Consider the following 16,334-nt stretch of genomic DNA (forward strand, 5'->3'; position numbering starts at 1 on the left):
TGGAAGGAATACAATTCATGAACGGGACGACACGGTAAAAAAAAAAAAAAAAAAAGATCACGTTTAAGAGTGCATACACTACTTTCTTATTGTACGATGATCTCCGTTTCAATCATCCTGATATCCACTTTATGAGAAATTCTCCGTGTCCCAGATAGTTTTACCACAGTTTTGGTTTATTATTCTCTTTTTGGAATGAAGCGAATGGAGAAAAAAAAAGTATTCTATCGATTAATCATTCATTGTGTGTCATAATAAAGTTTGTAAAGATTCTATTTTTTTTTTTTGTCTCACCTATGGAAATGAACGAGTGGTGAACAATATTTTTTTTTTTTTATGCAAACAGAAAAAGACCGGATGATGTCGGTTATGACAAAAGAAATCATTTTTTTTTTTTATCACGAATCGATCGTTGTGGAATGAATGAAAAACGTGGCAGCCACTTATCTTGGCGGTGATTTTAATGAATGAATGATATAAAAACTTTTTTTTTTATTTGACTCCGGCTAATGAATGAGCATAATAATAGAACACATGTACAAAGTAAACGGATGGGGCTATCCGAAATGACACAAAAAAGTCATCCTCCGTTTCTTGAATTATTGGCCGCCATGTCGGTACTCCGCGGATGGATGGATGAATGGAAATTGTGCATGGGTGTAAAGAAAGAAAGATAGAAAGAAAAAAAAAAAAGAAAGTTTGATCCAATGATCACTTTATTACATATCACACTAAGCAAAATTATATACCCCATGACGGATGATGATTAGTAAATTACTTGATGATCATGTAAGAAAAAGATATCACTATGCTTCTATATATATACGTATATATGTATGAGGTGATCATCAAGTAGATGTTGTTACCTTTCTAATGTATTGAACTCAGATAGGCGGTGATTACCATATATATTGATGAAAGAACGCGAAAATTATTCTATAAAGCAGTTATAATGGGTTGGAAATGAAATCAATCCATTTGGGTTCCAAAAAAAGAGAAAGAAATATTGGGATAAAATTACCATGACGTTTTCTTTATCGAATCAGATGGTAGATACGATATGTGAAGGTGACACAGTAACAATAAAAAACAATTAAAGTTAGATGTCACCTGAAATTAGGTGCGCCACGTGGATCCATGGATCGGCGAAGCAATCATCATACTATTCAAATGCCGTACCTACGGCTTGTTTCTAAAAGAAATATAAATAGTGCAAACAAAATAAGTAATGATGATTCTTTCTTTCTTTCTTTTTTTTTTTTTTTTTCTTCCTCACTTATTATCACTCTTTCTTTCCATATATATATATATATATATTTTAATTCCTTTTATATATCATCTTTATATATCATCCATCATCATGTCTGACGGTCGTTGCATTCACTGTGGTCAAAAAGGTCATTATTCCATGTAAGTATTTACTTTAACGCGAATTCTTCCAAAAAGCTAATCTGAACTTTATTATATAGGATGTGTCCCAAGAAACCTAATTCTGCCGTTTGAAAAAAGAAATTATTCAGAACAACAACTCCATTATAGACGTTCATCAATTTGATATTGAATGACAAACATCACTACCATGATTATGCCCTTATATTTATTTTTTATTTTTTATTTACCATGATGAAATTGATTTCCATCCATTCTCCATTTTTTTTTTTTTTTCGCTCTGGGAGCTCCTGGGCTTTTTTACCTTACTCTTTGGATTCGCGCGCTTCTCTATCTCTTTTTTTTTTTTTTTCTGTGCCTATCTACCCATCTATGTATATCTCAATCCATACTTTTTTTATTTACCATTTTAGATTCCCCTCCTCTCTCTCACACACACTCACTCACTCATCAATCAAAACATCACACCACATAATCTAGTTTTTTTTTTCATTTTTTTCCTCCCACATTTTAGATCATCATTCACTTTTTCTTTTTTTATACTAGTCCATTTTTAATCTCCTAAGCAATTGTTATATATTAAAGCATTTCTCTCTCTCTTTTTTAAGCATCTTGAAAAAAAATATATATATATATTGTCCGCAAAGTTAGTTTTTTTTTTTTTTAGAGTTCATCAAGGAAGATGCACCAATAGGAAGCTCTTCATACCAAAAAGGTGATACAATTTGATTTACTTCCGAAAACGTCATTGGTACAAGTTTGTCCCTGAATAGACTCTTCTTTCTTGTCCTTCCTCTTTTTTTTTTTTTTTTTTTTTTTTTTTGGTATCGCGACATTTGGAAAATTTTTTTTACTTTTACTTTTTTGTTGTTTTGTTTGTTTTTTTTTTTTTTTTTACCCCACAAAAAAAAATCACATAGAGTTTATGGATGATTTTAAGTCCAGAATCTTTTCCTTCGTGCTCATTCCCCTTTTCTATCCCACTTCATTATGATAGGATAGATCGTTGATTGTCCTCATCTACTGATGTATATTGATGAAACTATGCTATTTTTGTGTTGTTTTTGATAGTATGATGGATGATATATGATGATGGGTGATGGATAATATATGATGATGGGTGATAGAAAATACGTGATGATGGATGATGGTATACCATGGATGATATATGATGATGATGATGATGATGATAGAGGGCGGATGATGATATATTTAAGGGATGATAACGATGGTGTTGGCCAAGGCGGCAATTAATATGTAGATATCTATCGAAAATGCGGAACGGATGAACTTTGTAGGCAGCACATCGTCATGGGTTACACTTGAGTCGTCTCACACTTGGGTAACGGTTGACGAGAAATAAAAAGAATAAGCACACTGTATCTAATTACCTCTAGCAAATTTAAATGTAGAAGCATGGGCTTGTTCACAGAATTTATACTTATTTGTATAATGAGGATTACACAAGCGCAGCCAAATGAATCTAAATAATAATAAAAGGTATTCCATAACCCATTGAGTATATGAATACAATGGAATAAAGTTATACTCTAAACGTCCTTTATTTCAATGATAAAACATACAATAAACTAAAACACTAAAACACTAATATCACTATATATAAGAGGATATGTAAAAAAAAAAAAAAAAAGGCTACGAAGATGATGCTGAAGACAAGGAAGGTAATGATATCATTGACGCAGTGGTAATCAATGTTGTGGAGGAAGGTGACACGGAAGTAGAATAGGGTTTACTATGCTGATATGTAGATTGAAGAATGTTCGTTGTCCCTCGATGGTAATACACGGGCTCCTCTGTTGGTGTTGCAGAATCCAACACTGGTTGTCGTTCTTGTTCCTGTAGGGGAGTGTCACAGTGTTGTCGTCGTCGTGTATGGCAAACTAATAAATATTTCTTTGTATATGTCTTGTTACATTTTCTACATCGATATGGTCGATTGCCTGTATGAGTTCGTCTAACAATAACGTTAACCAAAGAGAAAAAAAAAAAAAGGTAAATCTATCAATTCGTTTCCGTTCTTTTTCTCTGTAAAGTATAGACACTCCATTTTTTTTTTTTTGGCTTGCCTATGTCTTGCCAAGGAACTGGAGTCACTAAAACTTTTGGAACAACCAATAAATTCACATTGATGAGGTCGTTCACCTGAATGTGTTCGTAAATGTACTGTTAGAGCTGATCTCTACATTGTCAAAAAAAGAGAGAGGGAGAAAAAGAAAAAAGGAGTTGAAAGTACAGAGTTAGGATGTACGAACTGTCATGTTTACCTGTATAAAACGTTTGCCACAAAAAGGAAAATCACATACAAAACGTCTATCATTGGTATGGATACGATAATGTCGAGTAGCATCAGAAGGTCTTCCTGTTGATTTTTAAATTGAAAAGAAGAATAAAAGAAAGAGAGAAAAAGAATTTATGTAAAGCAATTGATACAAAAGAAGGAAATATTCAAATTCCGCTACTTCGTGGCATAGCCTTACCAAATGATTTTGAACAATTGGGCCACGAACAATGATATTTCTTGGTGACAGTTTTAGTTGTAATGGAAGTATTATTCATTGAATAGGATGATTCTGTTATTGGTAATAGTAATTTGGCGATATTCATAACAATTATATATAAAAAAAACAGAGTAGGTTCAATTGAATGAAAAAAAGGAAGTTAAAAGAAAAAAAAGAAAAGGAATCATGGACTTATTCTTTCTTTTATAAAATAGAAAATAAAAGAGATTCCACAAGGTCATGTAGTATTTGTTTATGTTCTACTTTACGGAACACAATGATCTGTGTCATTTGTATTTTATCATCACTGGTTACCATAGATCTTTTATTACTATGCTAACCCCACTTGATAGTTCTCACGATAATAACAATGATAAAAAGTAGAGAAAAATGATAAAAATGATAAATAGATTAGCTTGGAACGCATTGACTTTTGTAAAATCTTATTAACACATGTTACCGATGATCCATTTTTCTTACTTTTCCAAGTCTGTGAGACTCAATCAATTCAACAACCGCCATAAGCATCTGTGGATTGTAATAGGGGAGTCACGAGCTTGATTTTTTTTTTTTTGTTCTTTCTTTCCTTTTCTTGCTACTTTCCCCTCATTCATTCTTTTTTAGAAATAAAACATGGAATCACACACTATTGATCTTTATCCTGAAGTAGGCCCTATTCATATGGCTTTGTTCGACAAAGTTACCAATGCTACACAACTACGTCAACGATTATTACAACAAGATACCACTTTGATGTGTGCCCTGGTTGATGCCACTATAGTAAAAGAAATAGAATATTTGACAGTTATAAACTCGAGTTTAATAAGCATTAATCAATCTTGTCATCCTTTTTTTTTTCTATATCTTATTTTATTAGGTCTTCAATCGACTACACGCTTTGTTAGCTGTCAATCGTGCTATTCATGACTTGCAAAGGAATCAATTGAAAACACATAATATTCACTCTGAAATTGTGTTTGATTTTTCGTCCTCAGTCAACGTAAGTTTGTTAATACTCTTTTGATTTTTGTCTTTATATATTTGTCTACTTCATTTTTCTTTGCCTTTTTTTTTTCTTTTTTAGATCGCACAATCTTTAAGACGATATGGTATTAATGATCAATCACAACAATTACTGGTGATCAAAGTGGGCGGGTCCAGTTCCGAGGTAAGACAAGAAAAAAACAAAAAGCATGAAAAGAAATCAGTGGTAAAGCTTACTTGTTCTCTTTTTCTTCTTATAGGTGGAATCATTCATGCGTGAGAACATTCAAGGGGAACTTGTATCACTGGATTTGCTTGATCAATGGAGAGATATGAAGAAAATACAAAAGGTAAAGACAAATAAGATGGATGATCATTCTCCTGACCCACACACACACACACAAAAAAAAATAAAAGCGTAGATACTCATTTACTCATTTTTTTTAATAATCAATCTGTCTTTGTCTTTAGTATTATCAACTGGGCAACCAATCAGCAAATATGGACAAGGTGATGTCTTTGATTAGTGGAGCAATAGCTTTGAAAGGCATATTATAGTTAGTTTTGTTAGTATATTTCCACATAGCTTTTTTTTTTAGATTGTCCCCATCCCATTGAACACTTTTGTTATTATATACTGACTACTTTACATGTGAAAATAAAATAAATAAAAAGAATGAATCCTGATGATACCTTTTTTTTTATGTGTGTACCTTTTATGATTGACGTTACCAAGAACATACCGATTTACATTTATATAGTTAGAACTATTCAACAATCCTTGTCATGTTATACACTTGTAACCAACCAGTTGTAGTGGTGAGAGAATCAAAAGTATTCGATTATTTCACATGGCCATCCCCATTTTATCTCACTGTCAATACAATTTTCTTTTTCTTTATCTTTACTATATAAAACATTATCATGATCTTCATGATCATAGGTGTCATCAAATATTATGACAAGAAGACCGTCGATGTACACCCACAGTATAATTTGTATCAACCATACTAATATAAATCAACATAAATTTGAAACATAGATGGTCAACGTCAAATAAAGTCCATTTAAGCATGGTCAACATTATAAAAATAGTTTAATTCGAGATCATAAAACTGGGTGATAAAATATAGGGAAATAATATAAAAAAACAACGACAAATGGTAAGGGGTAGTAGAAATAAATCATCTAAAGTTTGCTACTATTATCATTAACTAAATCACCTTGATCCACGATTTCCAGGGTGAGATTTGCCATAGGTATAGACTTGCCTGCAACTTCAATGGCACGAGCAGAAGAAGCTTGTTTACGAGCGACACGAGCAGCAATTCCTTGAGTAATGACAGCCAACTATCATATAATAAATAAATAAATAAAAAAAAGTAGTTTGGTAAGTCTGAAGATCACACGCACATACGTATATATATATGTAATACTCTAAAAAAAAAAACACACACAAGGCTTACCCTGAAATGAGAAAAAGCTACAGCAAACATCCACTGAGGAATGGGGAAAGGTTGTTGACTATAACGACAATACACTTGCATCAGTTCTTGGGAATCTGGTATAGGAAGAGGTCCTTTCATATCCTTGAATCCAGAATCAGAAGCAGGAATATAGAAAGGTTGAAGCAGATTTGCTAAATCAGATAATGGATGACCGATAGTTGATAATTCCCAATCCAAAACACCAATCACACGATTTTCAATAGGATGATAGACAAGATTATCAATCTAATAAAAATAAAATACATCATTTCATGAATATCAAAAATAAAACAAAAATATTACTTTAACTTTTTTTCTTTCTCTTTTTATCATTTGGATGATATACCTTGAAATCACCATGAACAATAGTGGCAATATCCTTGGGTTGATTTTTCTTGAACCATGCGAACATTTCATCCAGTCGAGGAAGATCATGGACCTTGATACCTGTATCTTTATCCACTACAGCAGCTTGTGCAGAAGAAACCTTGTGAAGTGATTTCATTTGGCGTTCATAAAAACCAGAATTACGACCATAAGTTTCTAACCCAATTGCTTTGAAGTCAACGCGATGTAATTTAGCCAAAGTTTCCAATGCAGAATACCAGCTATACAGAGAGAGAGAAAGAGTATATAGATGATTAATATTCGTTGTTAATAGATTCCATTACAAAAAAAAAAAAAAATATATTTAACTTACCACTGCCTGCGATCTTCATAAGGTAAGGACAGCATACGAACATCTTCAAAGATACGGCCCTTTAAGAACTCCATAACCTATTAAAGATAAAACATAGATAAAAAAAAAAGGATGAAGATGAATAAATCAATGGATGCTGATGTTGATACTAATTCAGTCCCTTTCTTCCCCTCCTTCTCTATATCTGTTTTTTTTTTTTTTCATAACATACATAGAAGGGTGTTCCAATCACACTAGCATCTTCACAAAGAGCATAAACCTTTGGAACAGGAACATCAGAATGTTGACCAAGAGCATTAATGATACGATATTCACGTTCAATAGCATGAGCTGTCTTGGATAAAAGAGCACCAGGAGGTTTCTTGCGAAGTACATATTGTTGTTGACTAGAAAACAAAGTGAAAACACATTAACAACACCTTCTATATATATACCCTTCGTTCGCTTACTTTCCGTCTTTTAACAAATAAGTAGGGTTGCCTATAAAAGAAAAAAGGGAGGTCAAAAACTCGGAGATCAATATGGGAAACTGAAAAGAATAAATGACAAGTATGTATACTTTACTTTGACCAAAGGCAAATTGAGAAACATGTAATGGTCGACTGAAGTTGGGGATTCGTTCGACGAGAAAAGTTTCCAAGGTAGCAATATCTATTTCATGACTATGACGAAGAAAAAAAAAAAAAAGGATGCATAATGAGTCATTCGTTCCGTTTCTTTGGTTTAGGTAATGAGGGAGATATGAATACAGAGTTTGAATACACTAATACTAACAAAAAAAAAAAAAAACTATAAAAAAAAGGGTAACAAAGGGGATGGTTTTGGATAAAAAGAAGATGAGAGCAAAGGGGAATAAGAGGCAACTCGGGAAAGTGTTGACTACCAAGTTTGGTGGTGGCAAGGGGAAACAAAGGGTGATGAAGGAGTGGATGTATAATAAAACAAAAAATAAAAAGAAAAAGCTTACCCAGACCGTATAGCTGAAGTCTTTTGTCCTTCATTCGACATTATTCCAAAGTGTATGTATTAAAAAAAAAAAAAAAAAAAAAAGAAAGAAAGAGAAGGAAAAGAACTGCTGTTGTTTAAATTGGAAAAAAGAAGGCGGACTATATATAATAAGGATTTCTTTTGTCAGCCAGTTTCGCACACAAATGTGACATTAGTAACCATATAAGAGAATCGGACACTTCGGCATAGAAACTTAAAAAGATCAATGAAAGAATAGTTTCTTCCCCCTCTCCACACGAGCATCCACAAAACCTTTATCCATCAGACTCCCCATCATCCCCCCCCTTAGCACATCATCTCCTTTTATATTAAACATGGACATACTTTTACTGATCGGATTACCGCCGCCGAAAAAAAAAAAAGAATCATCCTCCTTTTTCATTTATATTATATAATATATTACACATTATTCGATGCAAGAAAACAAAAAATATTTTCTCCTCATCATCGTCGTCATACTTACCCATAATAGGTTATACTTTAAAAAAATAAACTTCATCATGTTCCCGTTTCAGTGACCATCTCCCTGCAGTTATTCTACAATCTATATCTGTGGAGGGGTTAATTACCTTTTTTCTTTCTTTCTTCTTACAGCAGTAAAAAAAAAAAAAAACCATACTTGACTCATTCCTTTTTTTTTTTTCTTTCTTTTTCTTTTATCTATCATACTTGTGATATTTCATACATTGATTTTAAAATGACTCACCTAAGTGATTATAGCTTCTTACAAAGAGCTACTTCTTTATCCTATTTATTCATTTGGTATTCATATCGAGTATGGTCTTTGGATGGATTTCAATGTATTCGCATATCAAAATTTAGACAAGGCGAATTAAAAGGCATCGTAACACTATTACTCTTTTTTATGATCCCTTTTCAATTAATATATGGTAAAAAAAAAAAAAAAAAATCTAGATGTCAAATTAAAAACTAATGTCAATGCATTATAGAAATCACCTCTTGCAGAGTCAAATACGAGGAAGGCTTTGTAAGCGTTTTTAATCATATTTTCGGCAAACCTGAAACCATGTGGACACAAGCAGATAAAGATCTCATTGTGCCAACAGGTAAGGTAAATAGATAAATGATGGTGAATCGTTGTTATTCACCTGATGGTTACACTTACTCCTTTCTTTTTTTTTTTTTCCTTGCAATAGATTATAGTTTATGCATTGGTTTCTCCCTGCAAACGTAAGTATCCAAAAAAAGAAAAAAGTTTCTTTTTTTTTTTTTTTATTCATCTATACTCATAATGTCAATAGTGGTACCTTATTGTTATTGCAATGCTTCTGGAACTATCTTGCTAATTCGGTAGCTCAAGCAAACTTTATGAGTAGCAAGGAGTTCAAACTATACATCATATGGTAAACCTTTTTTTTTTTTAAAAAAAAGGAAAGCTTTATTCGCAATGATAATCATCCATCTATCATCTATAATAAATAGGTCATGCTTGACTATGTTTCTCTTTCCGATTCTTCAATTCAACTTCTCACGCAATGTATACGATTATACGTATAAAGAAGTCATGCCTGAACTAGTATATGGATGTGGACTTTTCATCATTGCCATTCTTGGTATCCGTTCTCATTATCGTTTTAATAACCTGTTACGAAACTCTAAACATGCGATGAATTCTCGCTACGTTAACAACAAGATTTCCTATTTTCAGGAGTTGAATTTTATATTAACCATCGCCCTTCTCTTTTACTCTATTCCATTAATCATTCTTTGTTCAGATGGTTTGACCGGAAAAAAATCTCTCAACGTTCACAAATTTTCTTCTGATTTCCTCATTTGTAACAGTAAGTCTATTATACATCCTTCTTTTTTTTTTTTTTTCTCCCTCTTTTTATTCGTTATCACCTAAAATTCATCATCACATAACATCCATCATCATCCATCATCCATCATCCATCATCCATCATCCATCATCCATCATCCATCATCCATCATCACATATCATCCATCATCACATATCATCCATCGTCACATATCATCCATCATCACATATCATCCATCATCACATATCATCCATCATCACATATCATCCATCATCCATCAATATTCCCTTTCTTTTGACAAGAGGGATAATTTTTTTTTTTTTTTACTCAACCACAACTGACACTAACTTATTTTCTCTTGATCCAAACTAGCTAATGTTTCTTCCATCGTCGTCTGGGCTGTGGTCATCTTGATTTTCCATCCTAAAAAACCAAATGAAGGTCAAATTAATAGTCATCACCGACCACATACTACTCCCATCAGCGGTCGTTCAGATCGTCATCCTAGTTTAGTTAATCATCAGCATGAAGAACTTGTTACCACTATCACATCATCTACTTCTTCGACTGCACCTTACAGCAACACCAACACTATGACTCATGTCAAATCAAATTATGCACCTTCTTTTAATACCCAACCTCTTTCCAAAATCCATTCTGATGCCACTACCTTGATTCCAACCGTCATCCAACTACCACAACATCATCATCATTCTCATTGTTACCATCATCATCATCATCATCAAGACACAGTGTCACGTAAACCAAGCATTGCATCAAGATCAGCACCATCACTATTTTTGGCGAATGATTCCAATATCACCTGCACAAGTCAAGATCAACAGTTCGTTACTAACCAAACTCATGCAGCAGCGGGTCCTGTTGTCGCCGCCACTACTCGTGAGAGAGAATCATCTGTTTTTAAAACTAGACAACCTTTGTCTCAGAATGATAGAAAACCATCAGATGACTCAGTTTGGTTGAATCAATCCCCAAAAGGAAGATGATATTAATCATGTAAATTTTTTTTTTTTTTTTTACTTTAATATAACCTATTCACTCCTAATTTTTCCTACTAAAAACTAATAATTAACTAATAAAACATACTCTTATCCTCCATTTTATTGAAGATTCTTTCTTTAATCTTGTGATATACTTGATCATCTATCAATAGATCTAATGTAATTCTTGAGTGAACTTACAAAAATATAAAATATCGTTTGATATTATAGACAAAAGACAATGGTTCGATTTTTTTTAAATGGCTTTTTCTCATTATTGAGCAAATTAACCAATGAAATGTCATTATTCATTATTAAGCTACTTTTTAATAGTGCTTCTAATGGTAAAAAGAGTTTAAGGTTTGGAGGGATGAAAAAAAAATGGGATCGATTTTTTTGATTTTACAGCCAAGACTTTCGAATTCCTCTGCCAAATTTTGGCTGTAAAAGTCAATCTTCGGGGGGTTACCAGGCGATTTTCGGAAAAATCGATGAAATCTTTTTTGGTGATTGTTGCACATCAGGTATCAGGATAAGCGATAAAATGATATTTAGATGATATTAGATTATTTTTTTTTTTTTGAGAGGAATTCAACGGTGATGGTTTCATTTGGATGATGATCACTATTGGATAAGAGATGAATATTTTCATTTTTACTTTTTTTTATTTACTCTACAAATTGGGAGATAAGATACAAATTGTTACTAATGCAATTGAAAGAGAAAAGTTTCACTTATGTTCAGTCCAAATTTGGTGCCATGATGATTATTTTTGAGCATGAAATGAAAAATCAAAGTTTACTCTCTCGCTTGAATGCAGGATGAACAAAGAGGACAGATTTCCTTTTTTTTTTTTCTTTTACAACCAAAACTAAATTGAAAAGTATGTTGCATCAGTATTTATCTTTTATTTTGCCTGTACAGCAAAAAAAAAAAAAAAAAAAAAAGATACAGTGAGACTTTGAATCGTAAATAGAGGTGATGATGACAACAAGAATTCTCAAAAGAAAAATGGAAAAATCATTTTCGAAATTTGCCAAAAATAAAGCTTACTAACCACTTCCATGTTTTCCATCTTTCTATTTAAAAATACTAAAGAAGGTTTTTCATTTTGTTATATCTTGATCTCGCACGTGGCGATGGCATTGATAACTGATAAAGATGATAGCAAAGAGATGCATACTAAGGAGTTTCAAACACACACACCAATAAAAGTATTTTTTTATCCTGATTTGGAAGTAGATTTAGATCAAAGAAAAATCTAAAAGTCTATTTGACGGGAAATAGGATAAGGTACCAAAAAAAAAAAAAATGCCTCATACAGCACTTTATTGTCATAATCAAATGTAGTCAAATGTTCGAAATGAATAAGTAATAAAAGATCTAAAGGGATTTTAAAAATGAACATATATAAACAAAGGTACTGAGTAGAAAGTGGCAGCAGTAAAAACATCAAAAGTTAAGAAGATATTAAAATGATGATGTGAAAAAAAAGGCATAGATGTACAGCGTATATGGCATTTTCCGAAGTACTGCGGCAAAAAGGATAAATACTGTATGCGCGATTTACTAAAAAAAAAAAAGAAAAAAAAAAAAAAGGAAAAAAAGGAAAAAAAGAAAGAAAAGGCTCGATCTGGCGGATATTCAATTCACCATGTACTTAAAAGGAAGGGTTCGATCGATCGATTTCTTCTTTTTTTCCCTCTTTTCTTTATTTGCTTTTTTTTCTTTTTCTTTTCTCTAGTGAAAAATAAAAAAAAAGCTCTTTTCATTATACTGAAGAAACCTCAACTGAATCAATATATGGAACTCCTTGTTATTCTCTCTGACAGTACCAAGCCACCTTAAGATATCATTCTCGTCTCGTAAGAATGAATACTTTTCGTGTTTGATATTGATACTCAATTCATTTATTATATTTTTATTATCTAGATGTTAAAAGACAGAACAAAAAATGACCAACACTGCCCACGACAAGAAACAAACAAATCCCACCAACATGACTACTCCCTCGCTTCATTCCATTACTCATTCGGAAAACACAAAACAAAACAACTTCTACGGTCAAAATCGTCATCGCTTTGCAACTGGTAAGATGGAGAGTCTACTATATAATAATATACATTGGATTCACTTTTTTTTTATATATATATATTTATTAGATGTGGAAGTCATTACGATTCCTGATATCAAAAATACCACTACAATAGACTCAGAAAATGAATCGCCTCCTGCTCATGCACTCTCAAAATTTAAGTATCTCAAGTATCGTTTGCAAACATTTTTCTTAGGACGTCGACATGTCTCTGTTAAAGGTGCCCAAGAACAAGAACAAATCATCTTACGTGAATTGGAAAAGTATATTCCTTTGACATGGCCTGCTGTACTGGATATTTTGGATTGCACTCGTACTGGTTTGACTGATGAAGAAGCCAAATCGCGTCTTGCCATTCATGGTCCCAATGAACTTACTCGCTCCAAGTTGACTCCTGCTTGGCGTTTGGTTATTCAATCTCTCATTCATCCCTTCAATATCCTTCTGGCTCTTCTTGGTATTGTATCTATTGCTGCCTCTGGAGACAATGTCACTTTTGGTTTCACGTTTGCCATGATTCTTCTTTCATCCACTCTAGCTTTTTATCAAGGTAAGAAAAAATGAAAATAATATACTTTGTTTATTTATTTATTTTTTTTTTTTAAAAAAAAAACTGACCTCATATTTTTATTTTATATTTTGATGATAGAATATTCTTCTCAACGTTCCTTCAAGGCTATGCGAGAATTGGTTGAAGTCAAGGCCCGCGTCACTCGCGTTATCAATGGTACAAGTCAAGAAATAGAAATTCCTGTGAAAGATGTCGTGCCGGGTGATATACTGATTTTGAAACCTGGTGATGTATTTCCTGGTGATTGTTTCATTATTGAAAGTAAGAATCTTTTTGTCTCTCAATCTGCTCTTACTGGTGAATTTTTACCTGTGGAAAAACATGGCAATGATGCTATTACTGTTACCCTCGATGAAGTACAAGGTATTCTAAACAAATCTTCTCAAGAATCCTCTTCTGACAAGGCCATTCCTGCAACTACTACACCACAAAGTTCTACTCTCAATACAAGTATTTTTGATACGCCTTGTCTTTGTTACATGTCAACAAGCGTGATATCTGGTACTGGTGAAGCTGTTGTACTTTCTACTGGTAGTAAGACATATATCAATATGATCTCGGAAACATTGCAAACCGATGATATGAAAGGTGTTAATGCATTCCAGAAACAGATTCGTAAGGTGGCTTTCCTTTTACTTGGTTTTGGTGCTGTCATGGTTCCTATTGTTATTGTTATCAATGGATTTACTGCTCATGATTTTGTTGCTGCTGGTTATATGGGTATATCCATCTTGGTTGGTCTTACTCCTGAAATGCTACCTATGATTCTTAATACAAATTTGGCTTATGGTGCTCGTGAAATGGCAAAACATAAGACAATTGTTCGTCGATTGGATTCTATTCAAACCATTGGTTCTATGAATGTATTGTAAGTAATAAATGATGATCAAAAAAAAAAAAAAAATCAGAACGATGATTGACTTTTTTTTTTTGAATATTATAGATGTAGTGACAAGACTGGCACTCTGACAACTGATAATGTTAGTGTGCATAGTTCTTTGGACGGACATAAAAATCCCAATGGACAAGTGATGGAATATGCTTATCTCAATTCTCATTTTGCTAATGGTCTCAAGAATGTTTTGGATACTGCTATTGAACGCTACGATGATCAACTTGCCCATTTGGATGACGCCTATGAATTAATTGAAGAACTCCCATTTGATTTTGTTCGTCGTCGTTTATCTGTGATTTTACGTTCCAAGTCATGTGGAAAATCGATAATTGTCTGCAAAGGTGCTGTAGAAGAAATGCTCTCAGTATGTAGTCAGGTTCGCCATTACAAGACAAACAACGAAAATGACGATGATGATGGTGATCAACCAATGACTGATGAAGAACGATCTCGCCTATTGAAAGTGTGTGAAGAATTGAATGAAAGTGGTCTTCGTGTCCTTGCCGTTGCTTATGGTACTATCTTCCCTGTTGGTCGCCCTTACAACTTTGAATATGACGAACGTGATATGACGTTCCTTGGATTTGTAACCTTTTTGGATCCTCCTAAACCTGATTGTCGTGATGCGATCCAAGATTTTGCCAATTATCATGTGAATGTCAAGGTATTAACCGGTGATTCTCTTGCTGTGGCCAAACAAGTATGTCAACAAGTTGGATTGGATGTGACCAATACGATCTCTGGTGAAGTTTTGGATAAGATGACTCATGAAGAATTTGATGAAGCAGCTCTTCGATGTACGGTATTTGCAAAGTTGACACCTATTCAAAAATGCACACTTGTCAATTCCTTACAACGACAAGGAAATACAGTTGGTTTTCTTGGTGATGGTATCAATGATGCACTGGCTTTGACTGCAAGTGATGTTGGTATTAGTGTGGATACAGCGACACCATTGGCAAAGGATGCAGCTGATCTGGTACTCTTGGAAAAATCATTACAAGTGATTACACGTGCGATTGTCCGTGGAAGAATGACTCATGCTAATACAATCAAGTACATCAAGATGGCAGCCTCTTCAAACTTTGGTAATGTCTTTTCCATGTTGGTCGCTTCAGCCTGGTTACCTTTTACACCCATGCAAGCAAATCAAATCTTGGCACAAAATTTGTTGTACGATATTTCTCAAATAGCTATTCCCTGGGATAATGTGGACAAGGAATTTTTAGCATCTCCTCACGAAATGAAGGCAAAGGATATTTTCAGATTCATGCTCTTTCTTGGCCCTCTTTCCTCTGTGTTTGATATCTATACCTTCTTGATTCTATGGTACGTCTTTGATTTCAGAGACCCTGACACGCAAGCTAACTTTTTCCAAACGGGTTGGTTCTATGAGGGCTTGATCACACAAACATTGATTGTGCATATGATCCGTACACAAAAAATTCCATTCTTGCAACGTAATCCTGCTCTTCCATTGGCTCTTTGTTCTCTTTTGGTGGTGGCCATTGGTCTGGCTCTTCCTTATACTCCTCTTGGTTCTACATTACAATTTGAACATATGCCTGCTCGGTACTTTGGATTCCTGGTATCTGCTATTACTGGTTACTTTTTGTTGACTCAAGTTATCAAGCGAATATATATATGTTTATTTAAAGAATGGTTGTAAACCTTGTTTTTTTTTTTATAATCTCTTCTTATTACCATTTTACTTAGACCATTTATTATTTATTTTGATTTTTTTTTTCCTTCAATAAATTTTGATTTTTTGATTCATCTCTATTTTTTTTTTTTTAATCTTCCTTCCTTTTGATGATATTTATTTTCTGATTTCTCTCTTGAATTATATATATCATGCGTTGTTCACAGTTGATTAGTACCATTGACTAGTATGCAACGCTTCT

At 33.2% G+C, this 16,334-nt stretch overlaps 6 protein-coding genes across 6 annotated transcripts; 4 read left to right on the top strand and 2 right to left on the bottom strand.

Moving 5' to 3' along the window:
* Positions 1 to 1,273: 1,273 nt before the first annotated feature.
* On the top strand, positions 1,274 to 1,996 carry BX664DRAFT_359298 (uncharacterized protein). Its single transcript, XM_051548083.1, has 2 exons — positions 1,274 to 1,410; positions 1,470 to 1,996. Exon 2 carries the CDS (start codon positions 1,621 to 1,623, stop codon positions 1,867 to 1,869), a length of 249 nt encoding a protein of 82 aa, XP_051400628.1. The 5' UTR covers positions 1,274 to 1,410; positions 1,470 to 1,620; the 3' UTR covers positions 1,870 to 1,996.
* Positions 1,997 to 3,042: 1,046 nt separating this feature from the next.
* On the bottom strand, positions 3,043 to 3,779 carry BX664DRAFT_263622 (uncharacterized protein; the record flags this gene model as incomplete). Its single annotated transcript, XM_051540776.1, has 3 exons — positions 3,043 to 3,364; positions 3,453 to 3,589; positions 3,675 to 3,779. Coding segments are annotated over 3 exons (564 nt in total), but the record flags the coding sequence as incomplete, so codon positions are not given.
* A 717-nt stretch (positions 3,780 to 4,496) lies between these two features.
* BX664DRAFT_333876 (kinase binding protein CGI-121-domain-containing protein) lies at positions 4,497 to 5,581 on the top strand. Its single transcript, XM_051545605.1, has 5 exons — positions 4,497 to 4,688; positions 4,786 to 4,908; positions 4,993 to 5,076; positions 5,153 to 5,242; positions 5,364 to 5,581. Exons 1-5 carry the CDS (start codon positions 4,542 to 4,544, stop codon positions 5,448 to 5,450), a joined length of 531 nt encoding a protein of 176 aa, XP_051400630.1. The 5' UTR covers positions 4,497 to 4,541; the 3' UTR covers positions 5,451 to 5,581.
* Positions 5,582 to 5,937: 356 nt separating this feature from the next.
* BX664DRAFT_333882 (kinase-like domain-containing protein) lies at positions 5,938 to 8,120 on the bottom strand. Its single transcript, XM_051545606.1, has 8 exons — positions 8,047 to 8,120; positions 7,644 to 7,741; positions 7,529 to 7,559; positions 7,291 to 7,465; positions 7,080 to 7,156; positions 6,726 to 6,987; positions 6,359 to 6,625; positions 5,938 to 6,242 (listed from the first exon to the last, which is right to left on the bottom strand). Exons 1-8 carry the CDS (start codon positions 8,085 to 8,087, stop codon positions 6,081 to 6,083), a joined length of 1,113 nt encoding a protein of 370 aa, XP_051400631.1. The 5' UTR covers positions 8,088 to 8,120; the 3' UTR covers positions 5,938 to 6,080.
* A 664-nt stretch (positions 8,121 to 8,784) lies between these two features.
* On the top strand, positions 8,785 to 10,875 carry BX664DRAFT_314961 (uncharacterized protein; the record flags this gene model as incomplete). Its single annotated transcript, XM_051542678.1, has 6 exons — positions 8,785 to 8,977; positions 9,038 to 9,154; positions 9,245 to 9,278; positions 9,350 to 9,451; positions 9,531 to 9,889; positions 10,241 to 10,875. The coding sequence occupies 6 exons, from the start codon at positions 8,785 to 8,787 to the stop codon at positions 10,873 to 10,875; spliced, it is 1,440 nt and encodes a 479-aa protein (XP_051400632.1).
* Positions 10,876 to 12,442: 1,567 nt separating this feature from the next.
* Positions 12,443 to 16,212, top strand: BX664DRAFT_333891 (uncharacterized protein). Its single transcript, XM_051545607.1, has 5 exons — positions 12,443 to 12,734; positions 12,802 to 12,959; positions 13,032 to 13,514; positions 13,614 to 14,403; positions 14,479 to 16,212. The coding sequence occupies exons 2-5, from the start codon at positions 12,824 to 12,826 to the stop codon at positions 16,097 to 16,099; spliced, it is 3,030 nt and encodes a 1,009-aa protein (XP_051400633.1). The 5' UTR covers positions 12,443 to 12,734; positions 12,802 to 12,823; the 3' UTR covers positions 16,100 to 16,212.
* The last annotated feature ends 122 nt before the right edge of the window (positions 16,213 to 16,334 follow it).

The sequence above is a fragment of the Halteromyces radiatus genome (genome assembly GCF_025201355.1).
Source record: "Halteromyces radiatus strain CBS 162.75 chromosome Unknown BX664scaffold_4, whole genome shotgun sequence".
NCBI classification, from domain to species: domain Eukaryota; kingdom Fungi; phylum Mucoromycota; class Mucoromycetes; order Mucorales; family Cunninghamellaceae; genus Halteromyces; species Halteromyces radiatus.

Bases quoted from the DNA above. Each gene is read 5' to 3' on its own strand.
- BX664DRAFT_359298 (XM_051548083.1), top strand. From the start codon at position 1,621: ATGATGAAATTGATTTCCATCCATTCTCCATTTTTTTTTTTTTTTCGC.
- BX664DRAFT_333876 (XM_051545605.1), top strand. From the start codon at position 4,542: ATGGAATCACACACTATTGATCTTTATCCTGAAGTAGGCCCTATTCAT. The intron at 4,689-4,785 runs GTAAAAGAAATA...TTATTTTATTAG, and splicing joins CCCTGGTTGATGCCACTATA to GTCTTCAATCGACTACACGC. The intron at 5,243-5,363 runs GTAAAGACAAAT...CTTTGTCTTTAG, and splicing joins ATATGAAGAAAATACAAAAG to TATTATCAACTGGGCAACCA.
- BX664DRAFT_333882 (XM_051545606.1), bottom strand. From the start codon at position 8,087: ATGTCGAATGAAGGACAAAAGACTTCAGCTATACGGTCTGG. The intron at 7,157-7,290 runs GTATGTTATGAA...TATCTTTAATAG, and splicing joins TGATTGGAACACCCTTCTAT to GTTATGGAGTTCTTAAAGGG. The intron at 6,243-6,358 runs GTAAGCCTTGTG...ATTATATGATAG, and splicing joins TAGCTTTTTCTCATTTCAGG to TTGGCTGTCATTACTCAAGG.
- BX664DRAFT_333891 (XM_051545607.1), top strand. From the start codon at position 12,824: ATGACCAACACTGCCCACGACAAGAAACAAACAAATCCCACCAACATG. The intron at 12,960-13,031 runs GTAAGATGGAGA...TATATTTATTAG, and splicing joins TCGTCATCGCTTTGCAACTG to ATGTGGAAGTCATTACGATT. The intron at 14,404-14,478 runs GTAAGTAATAAA...TGAATATTATAG, and splicing joins ATTGGTTCTATGAATGTATT to ATGTAGTGACAAGACTGGCA.